This window comes from Polyodon spathula, chromosome 17 (genome assembly GCF_017654505.1).
Source record: "Polyodon spathula isolate WHYD16114869_AA chromosome 17, ASM1765450v1, whole genome shotgun sequence".
Lineage (NCBI taxonomy): Eukaryota > Metazoa > Chordata > Actinopteri > Acipenseriformes > Polyodontidae > Polyodon > Polyodon spathula.
Genome location: NC_054550.1, coordinates 10802288 through 10815571, shown reverse-complemented (window position 1 = coordinate 10815571; position 13284 = coordinate 10802288). Strand labels below are relative to the sequence as shown.

The window sequence follows — 13284 nt, the reverse complement described above, 5'->3', positions numbered from 1 at the left end:
TTAGTTTTATATAAAATTCAGTACTGTGTGCGAGTGTGATTTTATTAGTTGTATATTGCTCATCATTAATTTGCATTTGTTATATGGTTGAATATAAATTCCTGTGGACGCGTGCCAATAATAGGGGAACCACGTGACCATCAGGTGGAGGCATCGCTAAAGAAGAAAAGTAAGTGTGATAGTTTGTCTGGTAACAGTGTGCAAAAACAAAAGGACCATTGGTTCTGTGATAATAGATAAGAATCCGGGGCCCTTACTGTTAGGTGCAAGGCCTATTTGTGTAGGGGTAAGTGAGACAAGTGTTACATCTTTTTTGGAGGCATCGCTGGGATATATCCCCTGTACACCGTTACCGTAACACGTACTGCACGTATTGTTAACAGTTGACAAAATGTTTATGAATCGCCCTGACGGCGCGTTGATTGCATGGTGCCGCGGAGAAAGTTTAACTGAGGGCACTGAGGTTAGTCAGGTGGAGGAGGTACTGGGCACCATTCGGGTGTTAGGCCGCGTGAGAGTCCGTGGACAAATGTTTAATACAGTACTAGATAGTCTTGTTGTACTATGCGAGTGCCGCAAGACGATTGATGTAGGACAGGTCCCCACTGAAGTGCTACCAGTGGAGGGCGCTGCCCCTTGGAGCATAATTGTGGCAGGTAGAGCTACCACTGCTCCCACAGAAGTCGCAGAGGGGACTGTTACTGAGCCACTTATGTCTGAAAGTGTAAATTTGACTCAGCAGGATGCCCAGGCTGCCAATACTACTGAAGCCATACTCCAGGCTTTGGAGAAGGTGTTGCTGAAAGGGGCAAAACCGGATAATGGAAATAATTATTACCGCAGATTGCGGGTATTTTCAGGAACTGTACCCACTCCGGCAGGAGAGGAAGACTTTGATGGCTGGAGGGATCAAGCACTGATGATGATTCGAGAATGTGACTGCACTGACCGTGAGAAGCGGAAGCGGATTGCAGAGAGTGTGAAGTGCCCTGCCTTGGACATTCTCCAAGCAGTGCAGGAGGCTAATCCAACTACTGGCCCCTTGGACTATGTCAACGCCCTTGAAACCACATTTGGATGTCCTGATTCAAGTGAAGACCTGTTTTTCAAGTTTCATGCCACTCAGCAACAGCCCACTGAGAAGCTGTCTGAATCCCTGAGATGCTTGGAGCCCATGCTGAAGCTGACAGTAAGGAAGGGAGGTATTGAACCAGCACAGATCAACCGCGCTCACCTTGACCAAATCATTCGTGGTGCAGCTCGGTCAGAACTCATGCTTCTGCGCCTGAGGCTGCGGGAGCGCAAGAATGACCCCCCCTCATTTCTGACGCTGCTGAAGGAAATTCGTGAGGAAGAGGAGCAGGAAGCTACTCGAGAGACACTGAACGCTCACAGTAACCTTGCGTATACCTCTGCAAACCCCCAATGCAAGTCACCCTGAAATGAAACAACTGCAAGCCCAGATGAAGGAGCTACAGACCAACATGGCAACCTTGCTGAAGCAAAAGCAAGAACAACCTATTGCTCCTGCGAAGGATGGAGAGAAAACCCTTGCTAAGCGTCTGTCAACGGCTCCTGAAGCCAAGAGCGAGACTGAAGAGCTTAAACAGGTCATTCTCCAGTTACAGAAGCAGGTTAGCTCATTGGCTGTGAAACCTGAGGTCCCTGTAAGAAAGGAACCACGTCAAAGGACTCCAGAGTCAGTTCGCAAGAGTTTTTTCCCTGAGAAGTACTCCACAGACCGACACCTTCTTTTGTTATCGGTGTGGAGAGGACGGGCACATCGCTACGCATTGTGAGGCCCTAGAAGATCTTAACAGAGTGAACCAGAAGCTACTTCGCTCGATGCGGAAGCGCAGGGGAGACAGTGGAGGCTCCCGAACACCAACTCCTACAAATCCTGAGCTAAGGTTGCGGTGAAGAAGGCCACTTCACAGTTGGACAACCTGCCTGACCTGCCGAGAGGACTGATTGGGCCAACTTCAGTTGTCTCTGTAAAGATCGAAGGTCACCCCTGTTGAGCACTTCTAGACAGTGGCTCACAGGTGACTATTGTGTTTCAGGGATGGTACCGGAAGTTTCTATCACACTTGCCTCTCCATCCTGTTGCTGGCCTAACCTTATGGGGGCTTAGTGAGAGCAGCTACCCCTATGAGGGCTATGTTGTAGCTGAAATAGAACTCCCCAAAGAAGTGGTTGGAATCAAAGAGCCCATTTCTGTGCTAGCATTAATTTGTCCCGAACCGCGGAATCACGACCAGATTCCAGTGATTATGGGAACAAATGCCAACCTTTTCCAGCGCTTTGCGAGTATGTGTGCCGAAGCTGTGGGCCCTGACTTCGTGAAAACATTGCACATTCACCCCTTGTGCTCACAAGCTTACCAGCGAAGAGAGAAGGTGGACCTCATGCCTGAAGAACCCCTAGGACGTGTGCATCTGGGACGGCAGGGCATTCTGACTGTCGAACCTAAAAGTGTCTCTGACATAGAGTGTGAGATTAGTGGCTCTGTCCCACAGAATTCTGACATTCTTGTGCTTGAAACAACCCCTGACTTGAGTGTACCTGGAGGACTGCTTGTGCCCAGCGTGGTTCTGCCAGCTAAAGCGATAAGAGCAAACAAAGTTGTGATTCAGGTGCACAATGAATCATCACGCCCTGTAGTACTACCCAGCCAGACTGTACTAGCTCACATATACAAAGTTGACAGTGTGACGGGAGTACAGAAGCCAATGAGGTCTGCTAAAGCCTTGGACCCAAAGTTATTTCATTTTGGTAAATCACCAGTTCCCTGTTTATTGGAAGAAGAGGCTTTGTGATAAGTTGGCTAAGAGGCCTAATGTTTTCTCCACTGAAGAATGGGATGTTGGACTTGCCAATGGAGTGGAACACTGCATTCGTCTGAGTGACCCCAGACCATTCAGAGAACTGTCACGGAGGATAGCTCCAGCTGACATTGAAGATGTGCGTTGCCATCTACAGCAGTTGCTAGCTGCTGGCATCATTACGGAGTCCCGTAGCCCTTACGCTTCTCCAATAGTGGTCGCCAGGAAAAAGAATGGGACGGTAAGGATGTGTATTGACTACCGCACTCTGAATCGCCGTACCATCCCAGATCAATACACTACCCCCAGAAATGATGACACCCTGGACTGCTTGTCAGGTAGTAAGTGGTTCTCGGTCTTAGATCTACGCAGTGGGTACTATCAGATTGGCATGCCTAGTGAAGACAAAGAGAAAACAGCTTTCATCTGTCCACTCGGATTCGAGTTCGAGCGCATGCCACAGGGAATCACTGGAGCGCCGGCAACTTTCCAGAGGCTTATGGAGAGAGTGGTGGGAGACGTGAACCTGCTACAAGTGCTAGTGTACTTGGATGACCTCATAGTCTTCGGGAGAACTCTGGAGGAGCACGAGGTGAGACTACTGAAGGTGTTGGATCGTTTGGAAGAGCATGGACTGAAGCTGTCGCTAGATAAGTGCCATTTTTGCCAGCCTAAAGTCATTATGTAGGCCACATTGTGTCGGAAGAAGGCATAGCCACAGACCCAGAAAAGGTCAGAGCAGTAGCTGAATGGGAGAAGCCCACTGATCTGAAGTCACTGAGATCATTTCTTGGGTTCTGTGGATACTACCGGAGATTCGTCAAGAACTATTCTGCGGTAGTGAGGCCCTTGACTGAGCTAATCAAGGGTTACCCCCCAGCACAGTACAAACGCAAAGCTGCTGCAAATAATACTGGAAAGCAGTATTTTAAAGTGTCTGAGCCTTTTGGAGAGCGCTGGGACCAGTCTTGTGATGAAGCCTTTCGCAGCATAATCAAATGTTTGACAGAAGCTCCTGTGTTGGCGTTTGCAGATAGTGAACGGCCATACATCCTTCATACTAATGCCAGCCTGGATGGACTTGGAGCGGTATTGTACCAAGAGCATCCGGAAGGCCTGCGTCCTGTAGCATTTGCCAGCCGGAAGTTGTCTGACTCCGAAAGGAGGTACCCAGCTCACCAGCTTTTTGGCAATTTTTGACACTCAAATGGGCAGTGGTAGACAAGTTCCACGAATACCTGTATGGTGCCAGGTTTGAAGTAAGGATGGACAATAATCCCCTCACCTATGTGTTAACCACGGCTAAGTTAAATGCCACGGGTCATAGGTGGTTAGCTGCCCTAGCTACCTATAACTTTAGTTTACAGTATCGTCCCGGGAAGAACCATATAGATGCAGATGCTCTGTCCCGCCGAAAGCATACCAACCGGAGAAGAGAGGATTGGATTGAGATGTCCCCTGCTCAAGTAAAAAAGCTGTGTGACGGCATTGGAGTAAAGGAGTCTGCAGTTACCAAGTCGGTACGCCTGATGGATACATTAGGTAGTCCGCCGGAGGGGATACCTCAGGCCTACAGTTTCCCAACCACGCTTGGAGTTTGGTCATTGCCTCAATTAAGTCAGAAAGACTTAAAAAGAGACCAGCTAGCAGACCCTATGATCAAACAAGTCCACCAAGTGATTAAAGAGAACTGTCCTACCCAGTCAATGAGGTCCCCATTACCTGATGTAACTCTGCTATTGAGAGAACAAGCTAGATTGGTCATTAAGGAAGGAATACTGTATAGAACTGTGCAAAGACCCCCTAATGGAGAAGTAAGTCAACTAGTGCTCCCAGAAGAGTTCAAGTCCATGGTATTGACCTCGTTGCATGATGATCTAGGTCACTTAGGAGTAGAATGGATGGTGCAACTGATTAAAGAACGATTCTACTGGCCTTGCTTAGCTGCCGATGTAGAACAGTACATCAAGACATGTGGTCGTTGTATTCAGCGCAAGACTTTGGCCAAAAAGGTAGCACTGTTGGGGCAACTAACAAGTTCTGGACCACTTGACCTGATATGCATCGATTTCTTGTCTCTGGAACCTGACTCGAAAGGGATAGCGAATGTGCTGGTCATCACAGATCACTACACCCGCTATGCTCAGGCTTTCCCTACACGAGATCAAAAAGCTCTGACAGTAGCAAAGATTCTGTGGGAGAAATTCTTTGTGTACTATGGATTGCCCTCCCGGATCCATTCGGATCAAGGGTGTGACTTTGAGAGTCGGCTCATCAAGGAACTGTTGGGTTTGTTAGGGATCTGGAAGACACGAACCACCCCATATCATCCTGAAGGAGATCCGCAGCTGGAGCGTTTCAATAGAATGTTGATGGACATGCTTGGGACCTTGGACGTATCCAAGAAGAACCGGTGGAGCCAGCACATCAGTCAACTGGTCCACGCCTACAGTTGTACAAGGAGCGATGCCACTGGGTATTCACCCTATTTTCCAGTGTTTGGGAGAGAGGCACGTTTGCCAGTGGATCTGTGTTTCGGCATCTCATCTGACAGTGACACTCAAGAAGAGTACCAGCAATATGTATTGAGGATGAAGACCGAACTGAAAGAAGCATACAGGCTTGCGATGCAGAATGCACAGCAGAGCCATGAACAGAACAAAGAATGTTACGATAGGTTAGTCCGTGAACAGCACTTGGAAGTGGGAGGCTGGGTCCTACTAAGGAATTTAGGGGTCCTAGGGAAGCATAAGCTGGCTGATAGATGGAAGCCTATTCCACATTTTGATAGTTTCTCATCTCCCAGACTTACCTGTTTACCGAGTTAAACCCGAAAGAGGCAGTGGTCCTTGGAAGACACTCCATCGGAACCACTTATTGCCCATTGGACATTTGGTGAGGATGCCTCGACCCTCAAAGGTGGCTCAGAAACCCACCATGACTAAGAAAGGACGTCAAGGAGCCAGGGCCAGTGTGACGGAAAGATGAGTTCTGGTGATGAATCTTCCTCCCAACCTGTGAGGGCGCTAAAGAACGGGAGGAGAAGCATCTGGAAGGGCTGGCCTGACAGTTCGTTTCCGGGTCAGGGAAGTGGGTCAGCCTGGATGGAAGCGCGACTCTGTTGTAAGACCGTATTGATTTGAGAGATAAACGAGAGGCAGCTGCAAGTAATAAGGCAGCTGCAACCGTTTATCTCGATATCATGCGGGATTACATATAGGGGCCAGGGTAACGCTGGTCTTTTCCTTCGTTTGGGTAAATGTTCGGAGAGAGAAGGAGCGAGAGAGGAGCTCTCGTTGTTACAGAGAACTGCGTGTTGTGTTTTGTTGTGTTTGTTTGTAATTGTCTGCGTTTTGCACCACCAGACAGTTAACTCACCTGTCCGGAGCTGTCGACCAGGGTCAGCACAATCCGGATCACCACTGCACGGAACCGTCACTAAATACAGTGTCTTCACCCACCACAAGCACGTCTGCACTCACCCAGGACTGGTGACCGTGTGTTCGTTTTGTTCGGGACTGTGTCTGTATTATTGCTATCCCCGTGCTTTACACATTGTTGTGTATAGCCGGGGATTTATTATTTAACGGTCACCAGACCTGGATTATAAATAAAAGCACCTTTTCACTGGAAACTGTTGTCTGCCTGTCACTCCTGCATCGCATCACCGTTATACCTGTTCCCCTCCACTAGCCACTTTGCCACAGCCAGCCTTGATTGTGAGCCAGAAAGTTCACCAATGGAACCAGAAATTCCAAAGAAAGTTGCATCTTACCCATCTGATTCAGAAGACGAAGAGATGCTAAGATACTGGAATGACCCACCAGTGTGGCCGGGGCCTACACGAAGAGAGCACCCCAGACGATCATCATCACAACCGACAGTTGATGCACAGGAGGCTGATGACGACTGTCTTGGAGAACCTGAAGATGACGAAAACCAGGATCCAGTAATGGGAATGCTCGAGACGGAGGAGGTTCATGAGGTCGACGGACCTGAGGATGAAGAAATGGTAAAATCTGATGAGGAATGGGAAGGTGAGCGATGTCTCCGAAGAGCCATTAAGCCAGTAGTTTGGTTAATTTATGATGAACCAGGAGTTCCTACGGAGGAATCGCTATTGATTGTGCATCGTGGTACAGGTTTGAATGATTAGGCGTATCCTGTGTCGCGTGACACCTCCCCAAAATCTCCCATTATAAAGAGAGAATGTGAGTATTGTGTGAATGTGGTTGTACTTAAAAGTTCGTCTGTTGGGGACAACCAGACATTTTAAGTGGGGTAGGATGTAGCCCAGTGGTAAAATGCTACTAACGTATATACAGAAATTCCGTATAGACTATATTTGGATGGCTTTAGGACCTGTTTTGCAGCAGAGTAAAAGAGGTGTTCTCATGGCCACTGAGGCGTCGTGTGTTAAACTGATCTCCCAAAAGGCAATAGAAATCGTCCCTGCAAGAGTGGGAGGGAGTCTCAGGGAAAAGTTAAAAAAAAAAAATAATAGAAGGGAGTCTAAAAAAATAAAAACGGGAGCTGGAATAGAGTAGTATAGAGTAAGTGATTCAGCAGAGTAAAAGTGAGGATTTCTTAAGTCAGGAAATTCCTATAAACTTTAGTAGACAGTACTTTAGTTTAACCCAGTTTCAGAAGAGTATTCTGTTACTTCTGCTTTTATTTCTTTTGAGTTCACATACCAAGCTCATGTTTTATTTTAAGCAGCGTGGGTTTGTCATTACGAGTTACTTTCTTTAGGCATTGGTATATACAGTATTGTTAAAACAACATAGTATTGCAAAACTTAAGTTCAAGCACCGTTAATACGTGCTTGAAATGAAATTAAAGAGACAGTGACTAGATCGTAAAATAAACGAAGCAATTGAGAAGCGGCTGGACAGTGTTTGAGAAGGACCACGTTTCCAGATAGAGAGAGAGCGAGGTAGACTTCAGCGACAGAGGTTTGCCGTGGTCCAGAGACCGCAACCAATCGAGAGCTGCAACTGGGAGAAGCCTTTCGGAATTGTGAGTTTTTCCACAAAGTGTTTCTTTTAAAATAGCAATCGTAACTGTGTGTTCTCAATAAAGCTTGTGAAGGGGCCATTTTGTTTTATTTTTAGGCCACAACGTACCCGAGCCACGATTCAGGCCTGCAACAGTGTTTGTTTGTTCGTCTGTCTACCTGTGTGTTACACGTGGGGCTGGAGTGCACTCCACTAGCGTTTATTTTGACTTGAATATATCAGAAGAGTACCTTTGAGTTAAATACAACTGAAGCATAGAGCTTTTAGTTACTGTTTAGTGACTTAAAATAAGTTACATTTTGGGGAAAGTATTTTGTTGTTGGCATTGTTTATATTGTATGTACAATTTACTTACCTGCAGTTCATTGTATTAGTTTAACGTGAATCCTCTTTATAAACATTAGTTTCATATAAAATTCAGTACTGTGTGCGAGTGTGATTTTATTAGTTGTATATTGCTCATCATTAATTTGCATTTGTTATATGGTTGAATATAAATTCCTGTGGACGCGTGCCAATAATAGGGGAACCACGTGACCATCAGGTGGAGGCATCGCTAAAGAAGAAAAGTAAGTGTGATAGTTTGTCTGGTAACAGTGTGCAAAAACAAAAGGACCATTGGTTCTGGGATAATAGATAAGAATCCAGGGCCCTTACTGTTAGGTGCAAGGCCTATTTGTGTAGGGGTAAGTGAGACAAGTGTTACATACCATAGCACTCAAGTTGCATTTAAAAGTAGTATGTATTCATAATTACTTTCTCAATGAAGTGTATGACTTCAATTAATACGTGCACACAACTGAATGCCAAAGCACAAACGATACTTCCCATACACTGCAGTCGTAAAATACATTGTGTTTCAAAATGCCATTTAGTGTCAATGATCTTTTGTCTATGTTTGAATTGTGCATGTTATATTTGCTTTTAAATAGGCATTATCTTAATGTAGTTAAAATGTAACTAAAGCAACTAGCCAAGTCAGGTACTAAGTAATGAATTGTTAGGTTATTGATGCCATTGGGACTGCAAACTGTTTCAAAAACTGTTCAAATCAAAAAGTTCGTGGAGTCTAAGTAAATATTTGCTAATATTTTCTTATTTTTATTTTTTTACTGGGGAAAAAAATAGTCACATTCCAAAGAGAAAATATATCACTTTGTAGGCACAACAGTACATACAGAGGCAGGACAAATTATTAGAAACACCTACCATAACACTGTCAATAGACTGTAGGTCACTATTCGCAGTCGGCCCATAACTGAGTGATGGTGTTTACATGGACAAGTCATGACAGTTTTCCTCGCAATGTTTTGGTGGTACTTCTCAGAAATTGCGTTTCCATGTAGTTATGATTTAGGATGACAAATCGGGCCGTGACAACGCAAATGTCCTTGTCTGCGTACTAATTAGGGAAAGAACGATTTTTAATATTGTGAGGAGAGCTTGCATGTGTTGCCATGAAGATAAAAACATTTAACAGGATACATGAATTCACGTGTTGCCACGCACATTCTGAATTATGCCGCGCATTAACTACTTGTTTGTCTGGCTACCTTTCCAACACACAAGCAAACACATTATATAAAATATAGTTTCTACAAGTTTTACTACTTAGAATTTATATTTATGTGTGTGTTTGTGGAACATCTAAAAGTTACATTTCATTAACACTAGAACCGTCTTTTACAATACATGTTTTAATTTTGAATATAACCTACAATATATAATCTGTATATATATTGTAACGAACCTCAGTTCCCGCAGGCTGGCGCATCACACAGGGCGAGGCAATCCACAAACAGGCAGAGGGTGGGCGCAAACCCGGGACGTCTTGAACATAGCACCAATACTGCTGTACAAATGAGCCGTTGTTATTTCTACAGGACCTGCCAGCCATCGATTCCTTCATTTGGTACAAGTTAGGAGAGATTTCGTCATGATACTAGCCACAGCGCTTCAGCAGAAACATTTTGATCACAAAACTGCAAAGCTGCAGCAGCTCAACCTGGATTCTGTGTTGTGAGTGACACACACACACACAAGATAAATTATATGTTGCTTTCATTTTAGATTAAAAACTAATTTTGTTTTTACAGTTTTATATGTGCATGTACCTGCTTACACACTAGTTTCTTTTGAAATGTTTATTTTATTATAGTTTTTCATTTTTTTAAGTAGTGCTTTATATGTGGTGAGTTAGAAAATAAACCCCTTTATGTTTAATTGTTCATTTAAACATGGTTTCAGCTGTGCAGATGTTTAATATGAAGTGGTTGAATAAAACGTTTGAGTTGCATCCGATAGTTTGTCTTTCATTTTAACATTGATGGTGTTTAAAATGTACTGGCGGTTGTAGGTATGAGTATAACCGCGGCGGTTCTAGTGTTGAAGTAGTACATAAATGTACTGTGTGTGTGTGTTGGGGGGCTGGGTGCTATGTTTTGTACAGCCTTTCTGCTGGAGATTACATGATATTAAGTCAGAAAAACTGGATCTTGACTGCTGAAACCTCGTGAGCCACAAGCATGATTCCTGCTCCCTTTTACATGGGTTTTTATAGCTGTTTTTATCGTGAAAAAGCGATTGACCTTGCCCTTAAAGACCGTTCTAAAGGACGCTCTTTTGCTGTTTTGTGTGACAACGTTACTGTAGAGTCGATTTTCATGTGCATGTAGACCCAGACAACGATAACTAATTGATTTTCTTACCTCCATTTAGTTTTATTAACATTATCACTGGCCATGTTTTACTGTGATGAGATTTGAATTTGAATGTTAATTCAGGATATGAAAATATTTCCTTTGACACAAGATAAACTGCTGCATTGCTGGTACTTTTTCTGCAAGTATGATAATGGTGAGACCATAGAAAGTGAATTTGAATTTGAGTAATTAGGTAGCAGGATGCAGCAACCGCTTTTCATCTAGCGTGGTCTTTTGAGGTATCTGCATATTACAAATTAAAGGTATAAGTAAGCAGTAACAATTGAGACAGTGTGCATGCCCCAACCACCTAAGAAGTGCCATTATTGAGTTATTATTTATTGAGTGTATTATTGTGCTTCTAAGAAAATGACTTGTTGTTGCTTTAAAATGAAAGTGCGTGTGTTTCCCATTGTGTGCTAAGGCTGTGTTCCAAACTGTTTGGTTGTTTTGGCAGATAAACATGGTTCAGAACACTTTTGCACAGCAGTTTGTTTACCCAAGCCATTTTATAAAACGCAAGTAAACAAGTTTTTTTACCAAATTAAATGGAACCAGTTATATGATTGTTTGAGCTTTTAAGAGGTAAGAAGATTGGGTTTTAAAACCTTGGTTTGCACAGATAGGCTCATAGTCACCATCAGCACCTTGTGAAATATGACTAAGTAAGAGATGCAGCTTTCTAAACATTAAAGAAAGCATGCCTGGGATGCAATCTGCATAACAAACTAGTGATTCATAGTACCGGACCTGTTTCTGTTCAAGAGTCAATAGCTTCACATAGTCATTTTGAATGGTATGCAGCTGCTCAAATAGGTGCTTTGACTGAGTTCAGCAGCCGCTCTTCAGTTCTGGTTACCTGCTGTATTGGCAATTGTGACAGGATGACAGAATGTTAAGGCTCAGAGACAGATTAAAGTAAAAAATAAAGTTATTTTATTAAACAAAAAATATTCAAGTAAACAGGCACAAGGGCCAACAGAAAAGAGGTTCAAAAATAAATAATCAAAATGAACTTACAAAAACAGTCCCTGTTCTTCCTTTAATTTAAACACCGAAATCTTCCAACATAAAAAAAAAAAAAACTTTCAAACAAAAGACCACACCGAAATAGAAAAACACACTACTGCTACTCACTGCTACTCACTACACACACACTGCCAGCCAGCGCCTCTCCCCTGGCTTTTATCCCCTGTGGCTGGAGCCCAATTAATCAATAATTATTCAATTGGGGCTCCAGCCACATTCTCACATTTTTTTGTGGCAGGGAGAAATTTAACCCCCTCCCTGCCAGTTCCAAGCATGTTCATGTAGACGGGAAGTTCCCCATCACAGCAATGTAGGCTAGTGCAGCCATCTTTATAGAACACCATTTAGTGATCTGCCAGTTTGGATCAAGTTTCCTTTTGTTTTGCTGTTAATACTCTGTATTAGATGGTGCTGGCAGTTACTAATGTAAAGACATGTTAACTGATCTAGCAACCATTACATATGTCTACAGCATGCAGCTAGACCTGAAGAGCAGCTCCTAACTCAGGCCAAAGTACTTTAACACAGACATATCAATCCATTTTAAAAAACAGTGTTTGAGTAATTGCAGTAAGAACTACTCTGATTGACTGTAAATATCATACAAATGCAAGGAGACAGTAAACAAAAAAAAATAAAATGTAATTTGAAATTACTTTAATTTATTGGTCCAGCCTTGGCACCTTACTGCAAAAACTTTGATGTCTCTACACTTTGCTTATCAAGTTTAAATGGTTTCTGCACAAGGATTGTATCAACGGTCAAGACTTAAGGAGTCTTCCTAACCAACCTTTGATAATCTTATCTATTCTGTGACAAGGGTAAGCTTTGAACATTGGAGAAATACTGCAGTACTAAGGGAAATGCTGTATCATACTGATAAGCCATGTTTCATAAACTGAGAGGGATTTGAACTGAGGTGTGTTGGAATCGCTTGTTATTCTGTCAATTAGTTATATTTTTCCCCACTTAGAACCTAGGATGACCAGACGTCCCGATAAAATCGGGATCGTCCCGATATTAGGGGCTTTGTCCCGCGTCCTGATCGAGGTACTGTCGGGAAGCCATTTATCCAATTTTTTAATCTGAGTAATCTGAAAACCTAGGCATTAAAAATATAGTTAGGAAATTTCATATATGTGGCTGCTGTACTGTCTCGCGGTGCAACAGCATACTCTACTTAGGGTTCAGGACATGTTGTTTGAGTGACTTGTTTGCATTGCATCTATGCAGCTATCCAATTACACTAACCTGCAGTCATGTGATGCGGTATGTGTCATGTGCTTTTTTTGATCCGTGCGCCTGTGCGTCCGGTTTTACTGTGAAGTGTCATGATGGCTGGTGTTGTTGACGAGCCGGTCAATAAAAAGCAAAAAAGTGGGAAAAATTAAGATTCGGATCACAATTAGGATTTCACGGACATTTGGAAGTGTAAGGCAAAGCTTTTGCCAAGTTACACAGATGTGGAAAATCGATTGGAAACAGCCCCAAAACTTGGTTACCCAAGAGCATCTGTCAATCTTTAATAAAGTCCATATATGCAGCACATTCGTTGTCATGTTATTTGTCCCATCCAGGAATTTATTTTATCACTACCGAGTCAAAACAAAGAAAACGTGCCTATTCGGGTCTAAAATTCTAACTGCGTTTAAAAAGTAAACAGCAGGTTGTTTGAACCGATGAGGCTGTGTTTGATTGTACCTGAAGTGC

The 13284-nt window shown here is 43.5% G+C and overlaps 1 protein-coding gene across 1 annotated transcript; it reads left to right on the top strand.

Moving 5' to 3' along the window:
- Nucleotides 1–391: 391 nt before the first annotated feature.
- Nucleotides 392–1441, top strand: LOC121330125 (paraneoplastic antigen Ma2-like). Its single transcript, XM_041276415.1, has one exon. The coding sequence runs from the start codon at nucleotides 392–394 to the stop codon at nucleotides 1439–1441; it is 1050 nt and encodes a 349-aa protein (XP_041132349.1).
- Nucleotides 1442–13284: the final 11843 nt, after the last annotated feature.